This window comes from Oncorhynchus nerka, linkage group LG18, assembly GCF_034236695.1.
Source record: "Oncorhynchus nerka isolate Pitt River linkage group LG18, Oner_Uvic_2.0, whole genome shotgun sequence".
NCBI classification, from domain to species: Eukaryota; Metazoa; Chordata; class Actinopteri; order Salmoniformes; family Salmonidae; genus Oncorhynchus; species Oncorhynchus nerka.
The window spans coordinates 77,098,600-77,122,146 of record NC_088413.1 but is presented as its reverse complement, the minus strand read 5'-3'; the positions used below and the strand labels follow the sequence as shown (position 1 = coordinate 77,122,146).

General features: G+C 45.0%; 1 protein-coding gene across 1 annotated transcript; it reads left to right on the top strand.

The window, feature by feature from the left end:
• On the top strand, window positions 1–20,668 carry LOC115120915 (bifunctional epoxide hydrolase 2-like). Its single transcript, XM_065004361.1, has 13 exons — window positions 1–116; window positions 949–1,027; window positions 3,269–3,303; window positions 3,385–3,411; window positions 4,595–4,680; window positions 5,639–5,750; window positions 6,122–6,196; window positions 6,365–6,407; window positions 6,555–6,657; window positions 7,169–7,238; window positions 7,331–7,411; window positions 8,893–8,951; window positions 18,142–20,668. Exons 1-13 carry the CDS (start codon window positions 48–50, stop codon window positions 18,224–18,226), a joined length of 924 nt encoding a protein of 307 aa, XP_064860433.1. The 5' UTR covers window positions 1–47; the 3' UTR covers window positions 18,227–20,668.
• The last annotated feature ends 2,879 nt before the right edge of the window (window positions 20,669–23,547 follow it).

Below are 23,547 nucleotides of genomic sequence, written 5' to 3'. Positions count from 1 at the left end.
GTCTCTCTCTCTGTCTCTAGCCCGATGTAAAGCTGCACTATGTGGAGATGGGGGCGGGGCCTCCGGTCATGCTGTGTCATGGCTTCCCTGAGAGCTGGTACTCCTGGAGATACCAGGTAAACACACATAGTACTCACACAGACACACACTGACACACACTGACACACACACACACATAGTACTCACACACATGACTACTAACTCATACTCATCTCTCTCTCTCTCTCTCTCTCTCTCTCTCTCTCTCTCAATTCAAATCAAATCAGTTTAAGGGCTTTATTGTCATGGGATTAGTAAACATTAGACTTTCCAAAAGAATAAAGACATTTTAAATGTCACATTATGTCTATATACAATGTTGTAATGATGTGCAAATAGTAATAAATATAAATATTGGTGTTTGTTCTTCACTGGTTTCCCTTTTCTTGTGGCAACAGGTCACAAATCTTGCTGCTGTGATGGCACACTGTGGTATTTCACCCAGTAGATATGGGAGTTTATCAAAATTGGATTTGTTTTGTAATTATTTGTGGGTCTGTGTAATATGAGGGAAATATGTGTCTCTAATATGGTCATACATTGGGCAGGAGATTAAGAAGTGCAGCTCAGTTTCCACCTCATTTTGTGGGCAGTGTGCACATAGCCTGCCATCTCTTGAGAGCCAGGTCTGCCTATGGCGGCCTTTCTCAATAGCAAGGCTTTGCTGACTGAGTCTGTACATAGTCAAAGCTTTCCTTAAGTTTGGGTCAGTCACAGTGGTCAGGTATTCTACCACGGTGTACTCTCTGTTTAGGGCCAAATAACATTCTAGTTTGCTCTGTTTTTTTGTTAATTCTTTCCAATGTGTCAAGTAATTATCTTTTTGTTTTCTCATGATTTGGTTGGGTCTAATTATGCTGATGTCCTGGGGCTCTGTGGGGTGTGTTTGTGTCTCTCTCTGTCTGTCAGATCCCAGCTCTAGCAGATGCAGGGTTTAGAGTGGTTTCTCTGGACATGAAGGGCTATGGACAGTCTACAGCACCACCAGGTTTGTGTGTGTGTGTGTGTGTGTGTGTGTGTGTGTGTGTGTGTGTGTTGACAGTGACCCATCATTTTGAGAAGCACCGTTTTCCTTCTCGTTTTTATTTATTTACACCGTCTTTCCGTTCTCACACTGGAGGGTTGCAGTTACACTACATGACCAAAAGTACGTCAAAGTCCCTGCTATAACAGCCTCCTCTCTGCTGGGAAGGCTTTCCACTAGATGTAGGAACATTGCTGTTATAACAGCCTCCACTCTTCTGGGAAGGCTTTCCACTAGATGTAGGAACATTGCTTTTATAACAGCCTCCACTCTCCTGGGAAGGTTTTCCACTAGATGTTGGAACATTGCTGCTATAACAGCCTCCACTCTTCTGGGAAGGCTTTCCACTAGATGTTGGAACATAACAGCCTCCACTCTTCTGGGAAGGCTTTCCACTAGATGTAGGAACATTGCTGTTATAACAGCCTCCACTCTGCTGGGAAGGCTTTCCACTAGATGTAGGAACATTCCTGCTATAACAGCCTCCACTCTTCTGGGAAGGCTGTCCACTAGATGTTGGAACGTTCCTGCTATAACAGCCTCCACTCTTCTGGGAAGGCTTTCCACTAGATGATGTTGGAACATTGGAACAGCCTTGCTGGGAAGGCTTTCCATAACAGCTGTTATAACAGCCTCCACTCTTCTGGGAAGGCATTTGTTATAACCCTCCACTCTTCTGGGAGATGTTGGAACGTTCCTGCTATAACAGCCTCCACTCTGCTGGGAAGGCTTTCCACTAGATGTAGGAACATTGCTGCTATAACAGCCTCCACTCTGCTGGGAAGGCTTTCCACTAGATGTAGGAACATTGCTGCTATAACAGCCTCCACTCTGCTGGGAAGGCTTTCCACTAGATGTAGGAACATTGCTGCTATAACAGCCTCCACTCTTCTAGGAAGGCTTTCCACTAGATGTTGGAACATCGCTGCTATAACAGCCTCCTCTCTTCTAGGAAGGCTTTCCACTAGATGTTGGAACATCGCTGCAGAGACTTGCTTCCATTCAGCCACAAGAGCATTAGTGAGGTCGGGCACTGATGTTGGGCGATTAGGCTTGGCTCGCAGTCGGCGTTCCAATCCATCCCAAAGGTGTTTGATGGGGTTGAGGTCAGGGCTATGTGCAGGACAGTCAAGTTCTTCCACACCGATCTCGACAAACCATTTCTGTGTGGACCTCGCTTTGTGCACCTGCATTGCTTGCTGTTTGGCAGTTTTAGGCTGCGTTTCTGTTCAGCACTTTGAGATATCAGCTGATGTAAGAAGGGCTATATAAATACATTTGATTTGATTGTCATTCTGAAACAGGAAAGGGCCTTCCACAAACTGTTGCCACAAAGTTAGAAGCACAGAATCGTCTAGAATGTCATTGTATGCTGTAACGTTAAGATTTTCCTTCACTGGAGCTAAGGGGCCTGAACCATGAAAAACAGCCCCAGACCATTATTCCTCTTCCACCAAACTTTACAGTTGGCATCATGCGTTCGGGCAGGTAGCGTTCTCCTGGCATCAGCCAAACCCAGATTCGTCTTTCGTGATTCCTCACTACAGAGAAAGCATTTCCACTGCTCCAGAGTCCAAAGGTGGCGGCTTCACCCAACTCCAGACGACGCTTGGCATTGCGCATGGTGATCTTAGGCTTGTGGGCCAGCTGCTCGGCCACACATTTCATGAAGCTCCCGACGAACAGTTATTGTGCTGACGTTGCTTTCAGAGGAACTCGGTGGTGAGTGTTGCAACCGAGGACGGACTGTTGCAACTACGTGCTTCTGCATACGGCGGTCCAGTTCTGTGAGCTTGTGTTGTTCACATACTGTTGGCCATGTAGACGTGTACACATTAGAGATCACAGGACACAACTTGTTCTCTGCAGTTTTAAGGTCTCCCTGTATCTTTACTGTCCTTTTATCTACAACATAATAACACCATCATTATCACACTGTCTCTGTCTGTCTGTGTCTCTGTCTCTGTCGGTCTCTGTCTCTCTCTGTCTCTCTCTGTCAGTCTATGTCTCTGTCTGTCTCTCTCTGTCTCTCTGTCTGTCTCTGTCTGTCTCTGTCTGTCTCTGTCTGTCTGTCTGTCTGTCTGTCTCTCTCTGTCTGTGTCTCTGTCTGTGTGTCTCTGTCTGTGTCTCTGTCTCTCTCAATTCAAGGGGCTTTATTGGCATGGGAAACATATGTTAACATATCTCTCTCTCATTTCTCTCCAGATATAGAGGAGTACTCACAGGAACAGATCTGCCAGGTAAGGGGCACAGACACACACAACATATTCTCTTCCTCATTGATGTGATTTTAATGGTTTGTTGTATGTTCTTATCTCTAGGATCTTGTGACTTTCATGGATAAAATGGTGAGTCCCGCTACTGTAGCCCTGGTCCTGCTACATAGCTCTGGTCCTGGTCTGTAGCTCTGGTCCTGGTCTGTAGCTCTGGTCCTGGTCTGTAGCTCTGGTCCTGGTCTGTAGCTCTGGTCCTGGACTGTAGCTCTGGTCCTGGTCTGTAGCTCTGGTCCTGGACTGTAGCTCTGGTCCTGGTCTGTAGCTCTGGTCCTGGTCTGTAGCTCTGGTCCGTAGCTCTGGTCCTGGTCTGAACACATGCTACACTAGCTCTGGTCCTGGTCTGAACACATGCTACTCTAGCTCTGGTCCTGGTCTGAACACATACTACACTAGCTCTGGTCCTGGTCTGAACACATGCTACTCTAGCTCTGGTCATCATATAATATGTGACTCTGTCTAAAGTCTCTTCTTCTGCACTACATCTCTCTGTGTGATGCTCTTTTTCTCTCTCTAGAACATTTCCTTTCCTCTCTCTCTCTCTCTCCTCTCTCTCTCTCTCTCTCTGTCTCTCTCTGTCTCTGTCTTCTCTCTTTCTGTCTGTCTGTCTGTCTCTCTGTCTGTCTGTCTCTTTTCTCTCTCTGTCTCTTTTTCTCTCTCTCTCTCTCTTGTCTCTCTCTCTCTCTCTCTGTCTCTTTTTCTCTCTCTCTCTCTCTCTCTCTCTCTCTTTCTCTCTGTCTCTTGTCTCCTCTCTCTCTCTCTCTCTCTCTGTCTGTCTGTCTGTCTGTCTGTCTCTGTCTGTCTCTCTCTCTGTCTCTCTCTCTCTCTCTGTCTCTCTCTCTCTCTCTCTCTCTCTCTCTCTCTGTCTCTCTCTGTCTCTCTCTCTGTCTGTCTCTCTCTCTCTCTCTGTCTCTCTCATTCTGTCTCTCTCATTCTCTCTCTCTGTCTGTCTGTCTCTCTTTCTCTCTCTGTCTCTCGCCCTCTCTGTCTCTCTCATTCTCTCTCTCTGTCTCTCTCATTCTCTCTCTCTGTCTGTCTGTCTGTCTGTCTCTCTTTCTCTCTCTCTGTCTCGTCTCTCTCTGTCTCTCTGTCTCTCTCTCTGTCTCTCTCTCTCTCTGTTCTCTCTCTCTGTCTCTCATTCTCTCTCTCTGTCTCTCTCATTCTGTCTGTCTGTCTGTCTGTCTCTCTCTCTGTCTCGCCCTCTCTCTCTCTCTGTCTCTCTCGTTCGCTCTGTCTCTCTCGTCTTTCTCTCTCGCAGGGTATTCCCCAGGTGACTCTGGTTGGTCATGATTGGGGTGGATCTGTGGTCTGGAACATGGCCCAGTGTCATCCAGAGAGAGTCAGGTACGGACTAACATACAGTGCATTCGGAAAGTATTCAGACCCCTTCACTTTTTCCACATTTTGTTACATTACAGCCTAATAACAAACTGAAATATCACATTTACTTAAGTATTCTGACCCTTTACTCAGTACTTTGTTGAAGCACCTTTGGCAGCGATTACAGCCTCAAGTATTCTTGGGTATGACGTTACAAGCTTGGCACACCTGTATTTGGGGAGTTTCTCCCATTCTTCTCTGCAGATCCTCTCAATCTCTGTCAGGTTGGATGGGGAGCGTCGCTGCACAGCTATTTTCAGGTCTCTCCAGAGATGTTCGATCGGGTTCAAGTCCGGGCTCTGGCTGAGCCACTCAAGGACATTCAGAGACTTGTCCCGAAGCCATTCCTGCGTTGTCTTGGCTGTGTGTTTTAGGGTCGTTGTCCTGTTGGAAGGTGAACCTTCGCCCCAGTCTGAGGTCCTGAGTGCTCTGGAGCAGGTTTTCATCAAGGATCTCTCTGTACTTTGCTCTGGACACTATATCATAAATGCCTAATTGGTGGAGTGCTGCAGAGATGGTTGTCCTTTTGGAAGGGTCTCCCATCTCCACAGAGGAACTCTGGAGCTCTGTCAGAGTGACCATTGTGTGATAGAGTGACTATCGGGTTCTTGGTCACCTCCCTGACCAAGGCCCTTCTCCCACAATTTCTAACGTAACAACATTTGAAGTAAGGGAAGGGGTCTGACTACTGTCTGGATGCACTGTACACACACACACACACACACACACACACACACACACACACACACACCGGCACACACACACCGGCACACACATACACACACATATGCACACACACACACATATATGTACACACACACGCACAAGTTAAATTTAACCATTACCGTGTGCGTGCGTGCGTGCGTGCGTGCGTGTGCATGTGCGTGTGTGTGTGTGTGTGTGTGTGCGTGCGTGTGTGTAGAGCGGTAGCTTCCCTGAACACCCCTCTGTTCCCTGTGGACCCCTCCAAGGATCCTATGAACTTCCTGAAGACTGTACCCATCTTTAACTACCAACTCTACTTCCAGAATCCCGTAAGTGTGCGTGTGCCTGCGTTCGTGTCCGCGTGCGTGTGCGTGTGGGTGTGTGTGCCTGCGTGTGTGCGTGTGTGATGAAATATAAACAAAACTACCTAGCAAAATATCATAGCAGCAATTGCTAACCAACTGTAAACAATTTTAGCTGGCTAGCTAAGCATCTTGGCTAACTATGAGAATGAAACAATTAACTTATCTACCTTTTAATTAACCTCCCTAAATCGTTTTAATAGCAAGCCAGTGCCTCCAAGGGGGCAAAGTTTGGATTTACTTTTTTTGACGTTCTACGACGTCTCCATTTTCCAAGCGTGTGTGTTATTTTACGTTTGAAATTAAACGTAAACATTCCTGAGGTAACTCCTCTACAGGGTGTAGCTGAGACTGAGATGGAGAAAGATCTGGCAAGGACCTTCAAGATCTTCTTCCGTGGCAGTGGAGATGAGGTGACACGCGAGCGCACACACACAGACACAGACAGACAGACACAGACAGACACAGACAGACAGACAGAGACACAGACACCCAGACACACCCAGACAGAAACACTCAGACAGACAGACAGACAGACAGACAGACTTAATGAAATGTACCTCTGTTGTGTTGTTCTCCAGGATAATGTTCCTACTATCAACACTTCGGGAGTTTGTGCCAGAGGTGAGTCAGACAGGAACTCCAAGTAACATTCTGATTGGAGGGTTGGGACTGAAGGGTTGACCTATGGGGTCCCATGTGGTAAACTGACATTCTGATTGGAGGATAAATAATAAATAAAAGTGTGTGTGTGTGTGTGTGTGTGTGTAGGTGGTCTGTTCGTAGGACTACCAGACGAGATACCCAGGAGTTCTATCCTCAGTGAGACTGCTCTGCAATTCTACATCACTCAGTTCAAAGACAAGGGATTCAGGTACACACACACACACACACTGGCAACGAGGAGAGAGGGTGGAGGATGGAATAAGGAAATAGAGGGGATGAGTGGAGGGGAGGGGAGGAGGAGGATGAAGAAGGGGAGGAGGAAGAGGTGGAGGAGAAGGGGGGAGGTGGAAGAGGAGGAGAGGTGGAAGAGGAGAGGAAAAGGAGGAGGAGGAGAGGTGGAGAAGAAGAGGAGGAGGTGGGAGAGGTGGAGGAGAAGGAGGACAGGTGGAGGAGAGGTAGAAGAGGTGGAGGAGAGGTAGGAGAGGTGGATGAGGAGGAGGTAAAGGAGGAGGAGAGGTGGAAGAGGAGGTGGAGGAAGAGGAGGAGGAGAGTTGGAAGAGGAGAAGAGGAGGAGGAGGGTAGGAGGAGAGGAGAGGTAGAAGAGGAGGAGGAGAGGTAGAAGAGGAGGAGGAGAGGTAGAAGAGGAGGAGGAGAGGTGGATGAGGAGGAGGAGGAGGAAGAGGATGAGAAATGAGTGACAGTGTTGTGTGTTTTTCCAGAGGGCCGCTGAACTGGTACCGTAATGTTGTGAGCAACTGGAAATGGCTATGCTCCCGACCCAGAGCTAAGGTAGGGGGGTGCGTGTGTTACGTTGACACAGTTATACAGTATGTTGATAAATTACACTTTTCCTGTGTGTGTGTCTGTGTGTCTCTCTGTAGCTCTTGATGCCAGCTCTCATGGTGACCGCGGGTAAAGATCCTGTTCTGCTGCCTGTCTTCTCCAGGGGAATGGAAAACATGGTGATAACACACACACACACAGACTGACACACACACAGAAACACACAGACAGACTGAGGAGATCATAGGTTAGGAGATTATAGGTTAGGAGATTATAGGTTAGGAGATCATAAGTAAGGAGATCATAAGTAAGGAGATCATATGTTAGGAGATCATATGTTAGGAGATCATAAGTCAGGAGATCATAAGTAAGGAGATCATAAGTCAGGAGATCATATGTTAGGAGATCATAAGTCAGGAGATCATATGTTAGGAGATCATAAGTCAGGAGATCATAAGTCAGGAGATCATAAGTCAGGAGATCATAAGTCAGGAGATCATAAGTCAGGAGATCATAAGTAAGGAGATCATAAGTCAGGAGATCATAATGGTTTTGCATATGTTGAGATCATAAGTGAAGGAGATCATAAGGAGATCATATGTTAGGAGATCATAAGTCAGGAGATCATAAGTAAGGAGATCATAAGTAAGGAGATCATATGTTAGGAGATCATAAGTCAGGAGATCATATGTTAGGAGATCATAAGTCAGGAGATCATAAGTAAGGAGATCATAAGTAAGGAGATCATATGTTAGGAGATCATATGTTAGGAGATCATAAGTCAGGAGATCATAAGTAAGGAGATCATAGGTAAGGAGATCATAGGTAAGGAGATCATAGGTAAGGAGATCATAAGTAAGGAGATCATATGTTAGGAGATCATAAGTAAGGAGATCATAGGTAAGGAGATCATATGTTAGGAGATCATAAGTAAGGAGATCATATGTTAGGAGATCATAAGTAAGGAGATCATATGTTAGGAGATCATAAGTAAGGAGATCATAAGTAAGGAGATCATAAGTAAGGAGATCATAGGTAAGGAGATAATATGTTAGGAGATCATAAGTAAGGAGATCATAAGTAAGGAGATCATATGTTAGGAGATCATAAGTAAGGAGATCATAAGTCAGGAGATCATAGGTAAGGAGATCATAGGTTAGGAGATCATATGTTAGGAGATCATAAGTAAGGAGATCATAAGTCAGGAGATCATAGGTAAGGAGATCATAGGTAAGGAGATCATAGGTAAGGAGATCATAGGTAAGGAGATCATATGTTAGGAGATCATATGTTAGGAGATCATAAGTAAGGAGATCATCGCTGAATGGTTTTGCACCTGTTGTATCCTGTGAAGGCGAGAAATAAACTTTGATTTGACGCACGTATACTCACACACAGACAGACAGACAGACAGACAGACAGACAGACAGGACACAGACAGACAGACAGACAGACAGACAGACAGACAGACAGACAGACAGACAGACAGACAGACAGACAGACAGACAGGACACACAGACAGACAGACAGACAGACAGACAGACAGACAGACAGACAGACAGACACATACACATAACCACACAAGCACACACACACATTGTAAGCAGATACGTTTGTGTGTGTGTTATATACGTCAATGTGTCAGGTCTGTGTGTTTCAGATCCCCAACCTCACCAGAGGACACATAGAGGAGTGTGGACACTGGACCCAGATGGAAAGGTGGGCCACAATTTGTTTGCGAGACGTGTTTTGTCCTTGCCCTTGCGTGTGTGTGTGAGAGTTCATAGTGTCAACCTTTTAACCATCTGTCCTTGTTGACCTCAGTAACCCCCCCCCTCCACACACACAAACACTAGTGCTGAACGATTAATAAACAACTAATTGATCGATGTCGGTTCAATTACTTGAGTTCTATTTCATTGCCTTCAGAAAATATCCCCTTGACTTATTCCACATTTTGTTGTGTTACAGCCTGAATTCAAAATGGATACAATATTTTTTTCTCACCCATCTACACACGATACACCATATATGACAAAGTAATGTTTTTTAGAAATGTTTGCAAATGTATTTATTCATGGTATTCAGAAATATCTCATTTACATAAGTATTCACACCCCTGAGTCAATACTTTGTAGAAGCACCTTTGGTGGCGTTTACAGCTTTATGTCTGTATCAGCTTGGAGTCGTCTTGGGTATGTCTGTATCAGCTTTGAGTCGTCTTGGGTATCAGCTTTAGTCGTCTTGGGTATGTCTGTATCAGCTTGGAGTCATCTTGAGTATCAGCTTTGAGTCGTCTTGGGTATGTCTGTATCAGCTTTGAGTCGTCCTGAGTATGTCTGTATCAGCTTTGAGTCATCTTGGGTATCAGCTTTGAGTCGTCTTGAGTATGTCTGTATCCGCTTTGAGTCGTCTTGAGTATGTCTATCAGCTTTGAGTCATCTTGGGTATCAGCTTTGAGTCGTCTTGAGTATGTCTATCAGCTTTGAGTCATCTTGGGTATGTCTGTATCAGCTTTGAGTCGTCTTGGGTATGTCTGTATATGCTTTGAGTCGTCTTGAGTATGTCTGTATCAGCTTTGAGTCATCTTGGGTATCAGCTTTGAGTCGTCTTGGGTATGTCTGTATCAGCTTTGAGTCATCTTGGGTATGTCTGTATCCGCTTTGAGTCATCTTGGGTATGTCTCGATCAGCTTTGAGTCGTCTTGGGTATGTCTGTATCAGCTTTGAGTCATGTTGGGTATGTCTGTATCCGCTTTGAGTCGTCTTGAGTATGTCTGTATCAGCTTTGAGTCGTCTTGGGTATGTCTGTATCAGCTTTGAGTCGTCTTGGGTATGTCTGTATCAGCTTTGAGTCATCTTGGGTATGTCTGTATCAGCTTTGAGTCATCTTGGGTATGACTGTATCAGCTTTACAGTCTTGGGTATGTCTGTATCAGCTTTACAGTCTTGGGTATGTCTGTATCAGCTTTGAGTCATCTTGGGTTTCAGCTTTGAGTCGTCTTGGGTATGTCTGTATCAGCTTTGAGTCGTCCTGAGTATGTCTGTATCAGCTTTGAGTCATCTTGGGTATCAGCTTTGAGTCGTCTTGAGTATGTCTGTATCTGCTTTGAGTCGTCTTGAGTATGTCTGTATCAGCTTTGAGTCATCTTGGGTATCAGCTTTGAGTCATCTTGGGTATCAGCTTTGAGTCGTCTTGAGTATGTCTGTATCTGCTTTGAGTCGTCTTGAGTATGTCTGTATCAGCTTTGAGTCGTCTTGGGTATGTCTGTATCAGCTTTGAGTCATCTTGGGTATGTCTGTATCAGCTTTGAGTCGTCTTGGGTATGTCTGTATACGCTTTGAGTCGTCTTGAGTATGTCTGTATACGCTTTGAGTCGTCTTGGGTATGTCTGTATCAGCTTTGAGTCGTCTTGGGTATCAGCTTTGAGTCGTCTGGGGTATGTCTGTATCAGCTTTGAGTCGTCTTGGGTATGTCTGTATACGCTTTGAGTCGTCTTGAGTATGTCTGTATACGCTTTGAGTCGTCTTGGGTATGTCTGTATCAGCTTTGAGTCGTCTTGGGTATGTCTGTATCAGCTTTGAGTCGTCTTGAGTATGTCTGTATACGCTTTGAGTCGTCTTGAGTATGTCTGTATACGCTTTGAGTCGTCTTGAGTATGTCTGTATACGCTTTGAGTCGTCTTGAGTATGTCTGTATCAGCTTTGAGTCGTCTGGGGTATGTCTGTATTAGCTCAACAGTCTTGGGTATGTCTGGATCAGCTTTGATTCGTCTTGGGTATGTCTGTATTAGCTTAACAGTCTTGGGTATTATTAACAGTCTGTATTAGCTTTGAACATCTGGATTTGGAGATTTTCTACCATTTTTCCTTTCAGAATTTTTCAAGCTCTGTTGAGTTAAATGGGGAGCGTTATTGACCAGCAATCTTCAAGTTTTTCCACAGATTTTCAATGGGATTCTATTCTTCACTCAAGGACTTTCCCATTCTCCTTCTGAAGCCGTTCCAGCATTGCGTTGGCTGTATGCTTGGAGTCATTGTCCTGTTGAAATGTACATTTTCATCAAGGATTTGCCCGTATTTGTCTCCATTCATTGCTCCCTCTATCCTTGCCAGTCTCCCAGTCCCTGCCACTGAAAATAATCCCCATAGCATGATGCTGCCACCACCTTGCTTCACGGTAGTGATGGTGTTCAATGGGTGATGAGCTGTGCCTTGTTTTCTCCAGACATACAGTAGGTCTTTGCATTCAGGCTAAAGAGTAACATTTTTGTCTCATCAGACCACATTATCCTTCGCCTTATGCTCTCAGTCTTTCAGAGTCTTGCCATTTTTACAAACTCCAGGCGGAGTTCATGTGCCTTTTTACAAACTCCAGGCGAAGTTCATGTGCCTTTTTACAAACTCCAGGCGGAGTTCATGTGCCTTTTTCTCAGCCGTGGCTTCCGTCTGGCCACTCTTCCATAAACCTCAGATTGGTAAAGTGGTGTAGAGACTGTTGTCCTTCTGGCAGGTTCTCCCAGCTCAACCAAGGAACTCTGTAGTTGTGTCAGAGTGTTCGTTGGGTTTTGGTCACCTCTCTGACCAAGGTCCTTCTTGCCCGGTTGCTCAGTTTGGTCAGACGGCCAGCTCTAGGGAGTCTGGGTAGTTACATATTTTTTTCACTTTCTCAATGATGGAGACCACTGTGCTCTTGGAAACTTTCAACACTCTAGAAATTGTTTTCTACCCTTCCTTGGTCCTATCCATGTACAGTACCAGTCAAAAGTTTGGACACACCTACTAATGCCAGAGTTTTTCCACATTGTAGAATAATAGTGAAGACATCAAAACTATGAAATAACACATGGACTTATGTAGTACCCCAAAAAAGTTATATTTGAGATTCTTCAAAGTAGCCATGTCTTAATTAAAGTAATGATGGACTGTCATTTCTCTTTGCTTGCCATAATTGGGCCATAAATAGGGCTGTCTTCTGTATACCACTCCTACCTTGTCACAACACAACTGATTGGCTCAAACCCATTAAGAAAGAAAGAAATTCCACAAATTAACTTTTTAACAAGTGTGGTGGAATTATTGTAATCAAACTGTATTATTTAATTACTGCAGTAATGGAGCTGGTCAGTAATCACCCCTGGAGGTGATCACTGAGAACTCAACCAGCTGGTCGGTAATCACCCCTGGAGGTGATCACTGAGAACTCAACCAGCTGGTCGGTAATCACCCCTGGAGGTGATCGCTGAGAACTCAACCAGCTGGTCAGTAATCACCCCTGGAGGTGATCGCTGAGAACTCAACCAGCTGGTCAATAATCACCCCTGGAGGTGATCACTGAGAACTCAACCAGCTGGTCAATAATCACCCCTGGAGGTGATCACTGAGAACTCAACTAGCTGGTCGGTCATCACCCCTGGAGATGATCACTGAGAACTCAACCAGCTGGTTTGGGCCACAGCATTTTATATCAAAATCCATCCTCCTTCAGTTTACATAACACACAACAGATGTATGGAATGGATCACAAGGTTAGGATTAGTATAAAATATACTTATAGATCACAGCAGTACCGTATAGAACAGAAACACTAACTCATGCTCTGGAAAGCGGAGATGAAATGTGGAATCCCCAAAGACCTCATAAATCTCCTGTCAGGGGCCCACTTTCAGTTCACACAGACACAATAGAGAGTTATAATATATAATATTCTATTCTGTTGCATAACACAACCATTTGATGCAATGATAGTATTATAACGTAGGCTTGTAATTTCCACCATACAAAGCACACCTGTTAATTGAAATGCAATCCAGGTGACTACCTCATGAAGCTGGTTGAGAGAATGCCAAGAGTGTGCAAAGCTGTCAAGGCAGAGGGTGGCTACTTTTGGTTACTTCATGATTTCATGTGTTATTTTATTGTTTTGATGTCTTCACTATTATTCTACATTATAGAAAATAGTACAAATAAAGAAAAACCCTTGAATGAGTAGGTGTGTCCAAACGTTTGACTGGTACTGTATGTAAATGAGAGTTCTGTAATTCTGAAGGATTTTCTAAAAACATGTCATCACTTTGTGATTATGAGCTACTGTGTAACGGTTTTCTAATGGTGAGGGAGAGTCGGACCAAACTGCAGCGTGTCTATTGTGATTCATCTTTAATAAACAAACGTAACACACGACAAAACAATAAACGAAACGAAAACAGCCTATACATGTGTCCACTAACATCTAACAATGACATCAAGGCACTCAGGACAATCACCCACAATACAACCAAAGAATATGGCTGCCTAAATATGGTTCCCAATCAGAGACAACGATAACCACCTGCCTCTGATTGAGAACCACTCCAGACAGCCATAGACTTTCCTAGAACACCCTACTAAGCTACAATCCCACTAACATACACACCAAAACCCCCAGACAAAACACACCACAATACAAAAACTCCATGCCACACCCTGGCCTGACCCAATACATGAAGAAAAACACAAAATACTTAGACCAGGGCGTGACAGAACCCCCCCCCCCTAAGGTGCGGACTCCCGAACGCACCTCAAAACAAATAGGGAGGGTCCGGGTGGGCGTCTGTCCATGGTGGCGGTTCCGGCGCGGGACGTGGACCCCACTCAATAAATGTCTTAGTCCCCTCTCTTTGCGTCCCTGGATAGTCCACCCTCGCCGCCGACCATGGCCTAGTAGTCCTCACCCAGAACCCCATTGGACTGAGGAGCAGATCGGGACTGAAGGACAGCTCGGGAGTGAGAGAAAGCTCGGGAGTGAGAGGAAGCTCGGGAGTGAGAGGAAGCTCGGGAGTGAGAGGAAGCTCGGGAGTGAGAGGAAGCTCGGGAGTGAGAGGAAGCTCAGGCAGGTAGATAGATCTACCAGATCCTGGCTGGCTGGTGGTCTCAGCAGATCCTGGCCGACTGGCACCTCTGGCGGATCCTGGCCGACTGGCACCTCTGGCGGATCCTGGCCGACTGGCACCTCTGGCGGATCCTGGCCGACTGGCACCTCTGGAGGATCCTGGCCGACTGGCACCTCTGGAGGATCCTGGCCGACTGGCACCTCTGGAGGATCCTGGCCGACTGGCACCTCTGGAGGATCCTGGCCGACTGGCACCTCTGGAGGATCCTGGCCGACTGGCACCTCTGGAGGATCCTGGCCGACTGGCACCTCTGGAGGATCCTGGCCGACTGGCACCTCTGGAAGATCCTGGCCGACTGGCACCTCTGGAAGATCCTGGCCGACTGGCAGATCCGGAAGAGTCTGGCCGACTGGCAGATCCGGAAGAGTCTGGCTGACTGGCAGATCCGGAAGAGTCTGGCTGACTGGCAGATCCGGAAGAGTCTGGCTGACTGGCAGATCCGGAAGAGTCTGGCTGACTGGCAGATCCGGAAGAGTCTGGCTGACTGGCAGATCCGGAAGAGTCTGGCTGACTGGCAGATCCGGAAGAGTCTGGCTGACTGGCAGATCCGGAAGAAGAGTCTGGCTGACTGGCAGATCCGGAAGAGTCTGGCTGACTGGCAGATCCGGAAGAGTCTGGCTGACTGGCAGATCCGGAAGAGTCTGGCTGACTGGCAGATCCGGAAGAGTCTGGCTGACTGGCAGATCCGGAAGAGTCTGGCTGACTGGCAGATCCGGAAGAGTCTGGCTGACTGGCAGATCCGGAAGAGTCTGGCTGACTGGCAGATCCGGAAGAGTCTGGCTGACTGGCAGATCCGGAAGAGTCTGGCTGACTGGCAGATCCGGGAAGAGTCTGGCTGACTGGCAGATCCGGAAGAGTCTGGCTGACTGGCAGATCCGGAAGAGTCTGGCTGACTGGCAGATCCGGAAGAGTCTGGCTGACTGGCAGATCCGGAAGAGTCTGGCTGACTGGCAGATCCGGAAGAGTCTGGCTGACTGGCGGCGCTGGGCAGACTGGCGGCGCTGGGCAGACTGGGAGCACTGGCGACGCTGGGCAGACTGGCGGCGCTGGGCAGACTGGCGGCGCTGGGCAGACTGGCGGCGCTGGGCAGACTGGGAGCACTGGCGGCGCTGGGCAGACTGGGAGCACTGGCGGCGCTGGGCAGACTGGCGGCGCTGGGCAGACTGGCGGCGCTGGGCAGAATGGCGGCGCTGGGCAGAATGGCGGCGCTGGGCAGACTGGGAGCACTGGCGGCGCTGGGCAGACTGGAGACTCCGGCAGCGCAGGAGAAGAGAAAGGCTCCGACAGCGCTAAACAGGCGGGAGACTCCGGCAGCGCAGGAGAGGAGACAGGCTCTGGCTGCGCTAAACAGGCGGGAGGCTCCGGCAGCGCAGGAGAGGAGACAGGCTCTGGCCGCGCTAAACAGGCGGGAGGCTCCGGCAGCGCAGGAGAGGAGACAGGCTCTGGCCGTGCTAAACAGGAGGGAGACTCCGGCAGCGCAGGAGAGGAGACAGGCTCTGGCTGCGCTGAACAGGAGGGAGGCTCCGGCAGCGCAGGAGAGGAGACAGGCTCTGGCTGCGCTAAACAGGCGGGAGGCTCCGGCAGCGCAGGAAAGGAGACAGGCTCCGGCTGCGCTAAACAGTCGAGGCGCACTGAAGGCCTGGTGCGTGGTGCTGGAACTGGTGGTACTGGATCGAGGACACGCACAGGAAGCCTGGTGCGGGGAGCTGCTACCGGAGGACTAGAGTGTGGAGGTGGCACAGGATGGGCTAGACCGTGAAGGCGTACTGGAGATCTTGAGAGCAGTGTTGGCACAGGACGTGTAAGGCTAGGGATGTGCACAGGAGGCCTGGTGCGTGAGGCTGGCACCAACTTCACCAGCCGACTAACACGCACCTCAGGACGAGTATGGAGCGCTAACCCAGGTGCCATCAAATCCCTGACACGTTCCGTCGGTCGAATTCCATGCAAAAAGCACCAACACAGCAACTCCCTCATTTCTCTCTCCTCCAATTTCCCCATTAACTCCTTCACAGTCTCTGTTTCGCTCACCTCCAACACCAGCTCTGGTTTTGGTCTCCTCCTTGGCTCCTCACGATAAACAGGGAGAGTTGGCTCAGGTCTGACTCCTGACTCACTCTCCCTGAGCCCCCCCCCAAGAAATTTTTGGGGCCGATTCTCAGGCTTACGTCCGCGTCGCCGTGCTGCCTCCTCATATCTTCGCCTCTCAGCTTTCGCCGCCTCCAGTTCTTCCTTGGGGCGGCGATATTCTCCAGCCTGAGCCCAGGGTCCTTCTCCGTTTAGGATTTCCTCCCATGTCCAGAAATCCTTATAGCGCTTCTCCTCTTTGGGCTGCTCCTGCCTGTTGACACGCTGCTTGGTCCGTTGGTGGTGGGTGATTCTGTAACGGTTTTCTAATGGTGAAGGAGAGTCGGACCAAACTGCAGCGTGTCTATTGCGATTCATCTTTAATAAACAAACGTAACACACGACAAAACACTAACACTACAAAACAATAAACGAAACGAAACGAAAACCGAAAACAGCCTATACATGTGTCCACTAACATCTAACAATGACATCAAGACACTCAGGACAATCACCCACAATACAACCAAAGAATATGGCTGCCTAAATATGGTTCCCAATCAGAGACAACGATAACCACCTGCCTCTGATTGAGAACCACTTCAGACAGCCATAGACTTTCCTAGAACACCCTACTAAGCTACAATCCCACTAACATACACACCAAAACCCCCAGAAAAAACACACCACAATACAAAAACTCCATGCCACACCCTGGCCTGACCCAATACATGAAGAAAAACACAAAATACTTAGACCAGGGCGTGACATACTGTCTGATGGGTGATACATTTTTTTTTCTCCATTGAATCCACTTTGAATACAGATGGTAACTTTACAAGTAAAGCTGTGGGGCTAAAGCTCTTTAAACATTTGTTTGTTGTAGTGAAAGAAGTGTAAACGTGGTTGAGGTATGTAAACAGACCAGGACCAGAGCTACAGTCGTCAGGCTGTAACTCAACAAATTGTGGAATAAGTCAAGGGGTATGAGTACTGTATGCGTTGTCTACTTTGAAAAACTAGTCAAAATGATTTTGTCAGACAGCTAGCTACTAGCATAGCTCAATATGATTACTCGTAGACTCACTGACATTAGATGGGCCGCTGGCTGCTACTGCCTGAGAAGATATGAGATGACTTTATTCAAGAATTAAAAAAATTATTAAGTAATAAAAAATATATACCGGGGTGTCTGCCTATCATTGTGTTTACTTGATAACTACCTACACAAATAGCTAGCTAGAACAAAGTGTTAATAAGATAAATTCATTAAAAAGATTAAAAGCAATACAAATAAGTTCTCCAGTAGGCAGTAGGCATTAAAGTATGTAATGTGAATAAATTATGTTTAATAAAAGTGATAGGCAGTAATGGTCATTCACTAACATTGTGTTGTTATAGCAACCCAGTGTCAGGATGAAGGCAGGTGATGACTGAGGGAAGCTCTAAAATTAAAAAAAAATATCTCAAATACTTTAAAATCATTAAATTATTTCATAATGCATTAATTCACGTTTTTAATTTAAATCTGTGATTATTTTTTATAACCAAAATTGAACCGACCTCAAAAAGCACTAATCGCTCAGCACTAATACAAACACACAGACACACACACACACAGTCTTGTACAACTAACCTTGTGGAGACACACAATTCAGTCCCATTCAAAATCCTATTTTCCCTAAACATTAACCCTAACCCTTACTCTAAGCCTAAACCTAACCTGAAATAAAAAAAATATTTCAAAAAAATATTTTTGTGGTATAAACTGTGGTGTATTAGCAAACATATTTGTGTATATTGGCAGATAGATTAGGCATACCTTGGGTATTTATTGTGTGTGTGCGTGTGTGCGTGTGTGTGTGCGTGTGTGCGTGTGTGTGTGTGTGTGTGTGTGTGTGTGTTTTTCAGGCCATCTGAGCTGAACACCATTCTGATCTCATGGCTGAAGGACACTCACAGCAACATGGGGGTTGCCGTGACACCCAAGCTGTGATCAGTTACCATGACTGGCCACTCCTCGGAGCCTGGTTCCTCTCTAGGTTTCTTCCTTGGTTCTTGCAGGTTGACGTTTATTGGGATGAGTCTAGTCCTGGACTGAGCCATTTGCACGAGATGGGCCAGCTGCAAAGTCAAAATTGGCTATATAAAAAATATATATATACTGAACAAAAATATAAACGTGACATCTAACAATTTCAAAGAGTTATAGTTCAAATAAGGAAATCAGTCCATTTAAATACATGTATTAGGCCCTAATATATGGATTTCACATGACTGGGCAGGGTCATAGGCCCACCCACTTGGCAGCCAGGCCCACCCACTTGGCAGCCAGTCCCACCCACTGGGAACCAGGCCCAGCCAATCAGAATGAGTTTTTCCCCCACAAAAGGGCTTTATTACAGACAGAAATACTCCTCAGTTTCATCAGCTGTCCAGGGGTGGCTTGTCTCGGACGATCCCACAGATGAAGAAGCCGGATGTGGAGGTCTTGGGCTGGCGTGGTTACACATGGTCTGCGGTTGTGAGGCCTGATGTCCTGCCAAATTCTCTACAACGATGTTGGAGGCGGCTTTGGTAGAGAAATGAACATTCAATTATCTGGCAACAGCTCTGGTTGACATTCCTATAGTTTGCATGTTAATTGCACATTCACTCACAATTTGAGACATCTGTGGCATTGTTTTGTGACAAAACTGCACATTTTAGAGTGGCTTTTTATTGTCCCCAGCACAAGGTGCACCTGTGTAATGATCGTACTGTTTAATCAGCTTTTTGATATGCCACACCTGTCTGGTGGATGGATTATCTTGGCAAAGGAGAAATGCTCACTAACAGGGATGAAAACAAATTTGTGGACAAAATTTAAGAGAAATGTGCTTTTTGTTTTGCGGAACATTTCTAAGATCTTTTATTTAAGCTCATGAAACATGGGACCAACACTTCATATTTTTGTTCAGTATATAATTGAACGTTGGGCATAAGGTTAACAGTGTGCTTAAGGTTAGGTTCTATAACATTGTGACTGTGCCAGCTAGTGACCACTCTGCAGAGCTGCCTCCAGAACACGAGTCATCCCAATAAATGCTAACTTTCCTTCTTGAGAGGTTTTTCAACTATGCTTCTGCCTCAACATTGCTTGCTCTCTGTTAGCCTGGGCATCTGCAAAGCACTTGGTGACAACTGCTGATGTAAAAAAGGCTTTATAAAATACATTTGATTGATTGATTGACAATTTATTCCCCTTTAAGTGTACTACTTTTGAAAATGCACTTTCTAGTGCACTAGGGAATAGGCTGAGCATTCATAATGATTGATTATTGATAAAGACAACGCTTGACTCTTCTGAAGAGATACACCCACAGTGGGCAAAAAGGCTGAAAACCACAACACTTTTAGCACGAGGTCTCAAAACTTCCCCTTTAAATGAGACATTTCATGAGAAATATGCAGATAAAAACAGTGTGGTAATGTTGTGTATATCTGTGCAGTTGTGAGCAGCAATGTTCCATTCTCGTTTTGCAAAAATGTTTCCCTCGAGAACACAGAACTAAAGTATTGCGTAATTGGTCAGCTGCTCGGTTAAGTTCTGGGTCCATACATGTTAGAAGAAGATATGAAGAGATGCTAGAACCGGATCTAGAAGCTCCACCCTCTCTCTTTTGAAGTTAAGGACAAATGCCCCTCCCCCTTTTACAAAATTAAAAGATACTGAAACCCTTCGAAATCGTGATTTGTCTAAATAACCAGTGATGAAAAAACTCAAACACTGGATCTATTTCTGGTCGTTAGCTATCGGGGGCCCTAAGTATAAAAACAGATCAATGGTAGCATTTATGTTGACAGAGTCTGTCCACCAGTGATGATGCAACAATCGATGTATGCCGTCTATTTGATATGTTGTGGTTAGGCTACTTTGTGGACTGCCTGTCTTGAGTTTATTTTATCCACACGGGCAGGGATATAATTAACCAATAAGGACCGAGGAGGTGGGGTATACGGCCAATATACCACGGCTAAGGGGTTGTTCTTAGGCACGATGCAACACAGAGTGCCTGGATACAGCCCTTAGCCGTGGTATATTGGCCATATACCACAAACCCCCAAGGTGCCTTATTGCTGTTATAAACTGGTTACCAATGTAATTAGAGCAGTAAAAATACACGTTTTGTCCTAACCTGTGGTATACGGTCTGATATACCACGGCTGTCGGACAATCAGCATTCATGACTCGAACCACCCAGTTTTAATTAGTTATTATTAGCTTGTCTTCTACCATAACTCAACTATTAATATGCCTACTAGCTAACAACTATAATGTCATTATTATTCAACAATTATAAATTGAGTTGTTCTGTAGACTGTGTGTTCTCCTGTTGATTGAAAGCCCTATTTTAATGGTATTTTTCCTACTATTAAACTGACTGTGAGAAAGGTTGAGGGCTGGTTGAGACGGGAGATTAGTGGGTCATGATTTGAACAGCGTCACACTGGTTCTGTAACCCAGCGACACTCACCCACTCTCTGTCACTGAGGTCTATCTCTCTTTCTGTTTATCTCTCTCTCTGTCACTGAGGCCTATCTCTCGTTCTGTTTATCTCTCTCTCTGTCACTGAGGTCTATCTCTCTTTCTGTTTATCTCTCTTTCTCTAGCTACTATCTATCTCTTGCTGTTTATCTATCTCTCTCTCTTTCTCTAGCTACTATATATCTCTTTATATATCTCTCTCTTTCTCTAGCTACTATATATCTCTTTATATATCTCTCTCTTTCTCTAGCTACTATATATCTCTTTATATATCTCTCTCTTTCTCTAGCTACTATCTGTCTCTTTATATATCTCTCTCTTTCTCTAGCTACTATCTATTTCTTTCTGTTTATCTCTCTCTCTCTTTCTCTAGCTACTATCTATCTCTTCCTGTTTATCTATCTCTTTCTCTAGCTACTATCTATCTCTTTCTGTTTATCTCTCTCTATCTTTCTCTCAGCCACAGAGCATGACCCCGCCCCTAACCTGACATTATAAGGACAGACCAACTGATTAGCATATTCCTATGTACACCATTAGCATATTCCTATGTACACCATTAGCATATTCATATGTACACCATTAGCATGTTCCTATGTACACCATTAGCATATTCCTATGTACACCATTAGCATATTCCTATGTACACCATTAGCATATTCCTATGTACACCATTAGCATATTCCTATGTACACCATTAGCATATTCCTATGTACACCATTAGCATGTTCCTATGTACATCATTAGCATATTCCTATGTACACCATTAGCATATTCCTATGTACACCATTAGCATGTTCCTATGTACACCATTAGCATATTCCTATGTACACCATTAGCATGTTCCTATGTACATCATTAATATATTCCTATGTACATCATTAGCATATTCCTAGTCCACAGACTAGACTGTGTATGTTTAGCAAAGTATCTCTACCACACACAGTCCCTCTCTTCTGTCTGCGTGTGTTTTAGCCTAAAGCATTTAAATAGAACCCCCACTCTCTTGTTAGGTCACTCTCTTGTTAGGTCACCTGACACAAACCAGTAGGCGATGGTGTTAGGACTTGACTGTGGATCAATACCACCAATGTTTCTAGACCCACTGGGACCACTGATGCACAGAGAGGAGGGACCGTGTGATCCAACAACTTTTTATATTTATGCTTCAGGAAATGCTATTGCAGATAAAATTTTCCAGGTTTCCTCCACGATGCTATACACACATTCAATATAACACACTTCTATACACACATTCAATATAACACACTTCTATACACACACTTCTATACACACATTCAATATAACACACTTCTATACACACACTTCTATACACACATTCAATATAACACACTTCTATACACACACTTCTATACACACATTCAATATAACACACTTCTATACACACACTTCTATACACACATTCAATATAACACACTTCTATACACACACTTCTATACACACATTCAATATAACACACTTCTATACACACATTGATAACACATTCATAGTAACACACTTCTATACACACATTCAATATAACACACATATTAACATAAGGAAAGAAGGGCGTTGAGGATGCAATGATATTTGTTAAATAAATGCTTTCCTTTATTGTGCCACGTCTTCTCATTCCCCAGAACACAAACACAACAGATTCATACTTTCTCCATTGTTTCATTGGACCACATCACAATAACAATTGCATTCCATCTCATATTATTTCACACTCATCCCTTAAACTGAAGACGTAAAACCAATACTCAACCCCTGCCTCTTTCTCTCTCTCCCCCTCTCTCTCTCCTCTTTCTCTCTTGTTCTTTCTCTGACACACAGACACAGAGGAAACAGGGAAATTATTTTACTTTATTTAAATCAAATTTTATTAGTCACATGTGCCGAATACAACAGGTGTAGATCTTACCGTGAAATGCTTACTTACAAGCCCTCAACCAACAATGCCGTTTTATATAATCTAGATAATGTTCAACCTGAAAGTAAAAACTAAAATGGAAGATAACATGACCCGATATCAGCAGACTGTGCTGGAGTTATATACTACACTGGAGTTATTATACACTACAATGGAGTTATTATACACTACACTGGAGTTATTATACACTACACTGGAGTTATTATACACTACACTGGAGTTATTATACACTACACTGGAGTTATTATACACTACACTGGAGTTATACACTACACTGGAGTTATTATACACTACACTGGCGTTATTATACACTACACTGGAGTTATACACTACACTGGAGTTATACACTACACTGGAGTTATACACTACACTGGAGTTATTATATACTACACTGGAGTTATACACTACACTGGAGTTATACACTACACTGGAGTTATATACTACACTGGAGGTATTATACACTACACTGGAGTTATTATACACTACACTGGAGTTATTATACACTACACTGGAGTTATTATACACTACTCTGGGGTTATACACTACACTGGAGTTATTATACACTACACTGGAGTTATTATACACTACACTGGATGTATTATATACTACACTGGAGTTATACACTACACTGGAGTTATTATACTACACTGGAGTTATACACTACACTGGAGTTATTATACACTACACTGGAGTTATACACTACACTGGAGTTATACACTACACTGGAGTTATTATACACTACACTGGAGTTATACACTACACTGGAGTTATTATACACTACACTGGAGTTATACACTACACTGGAGTTATTATATACTACACTGGAGTTATACACTACACTGGAGTTATTATATAC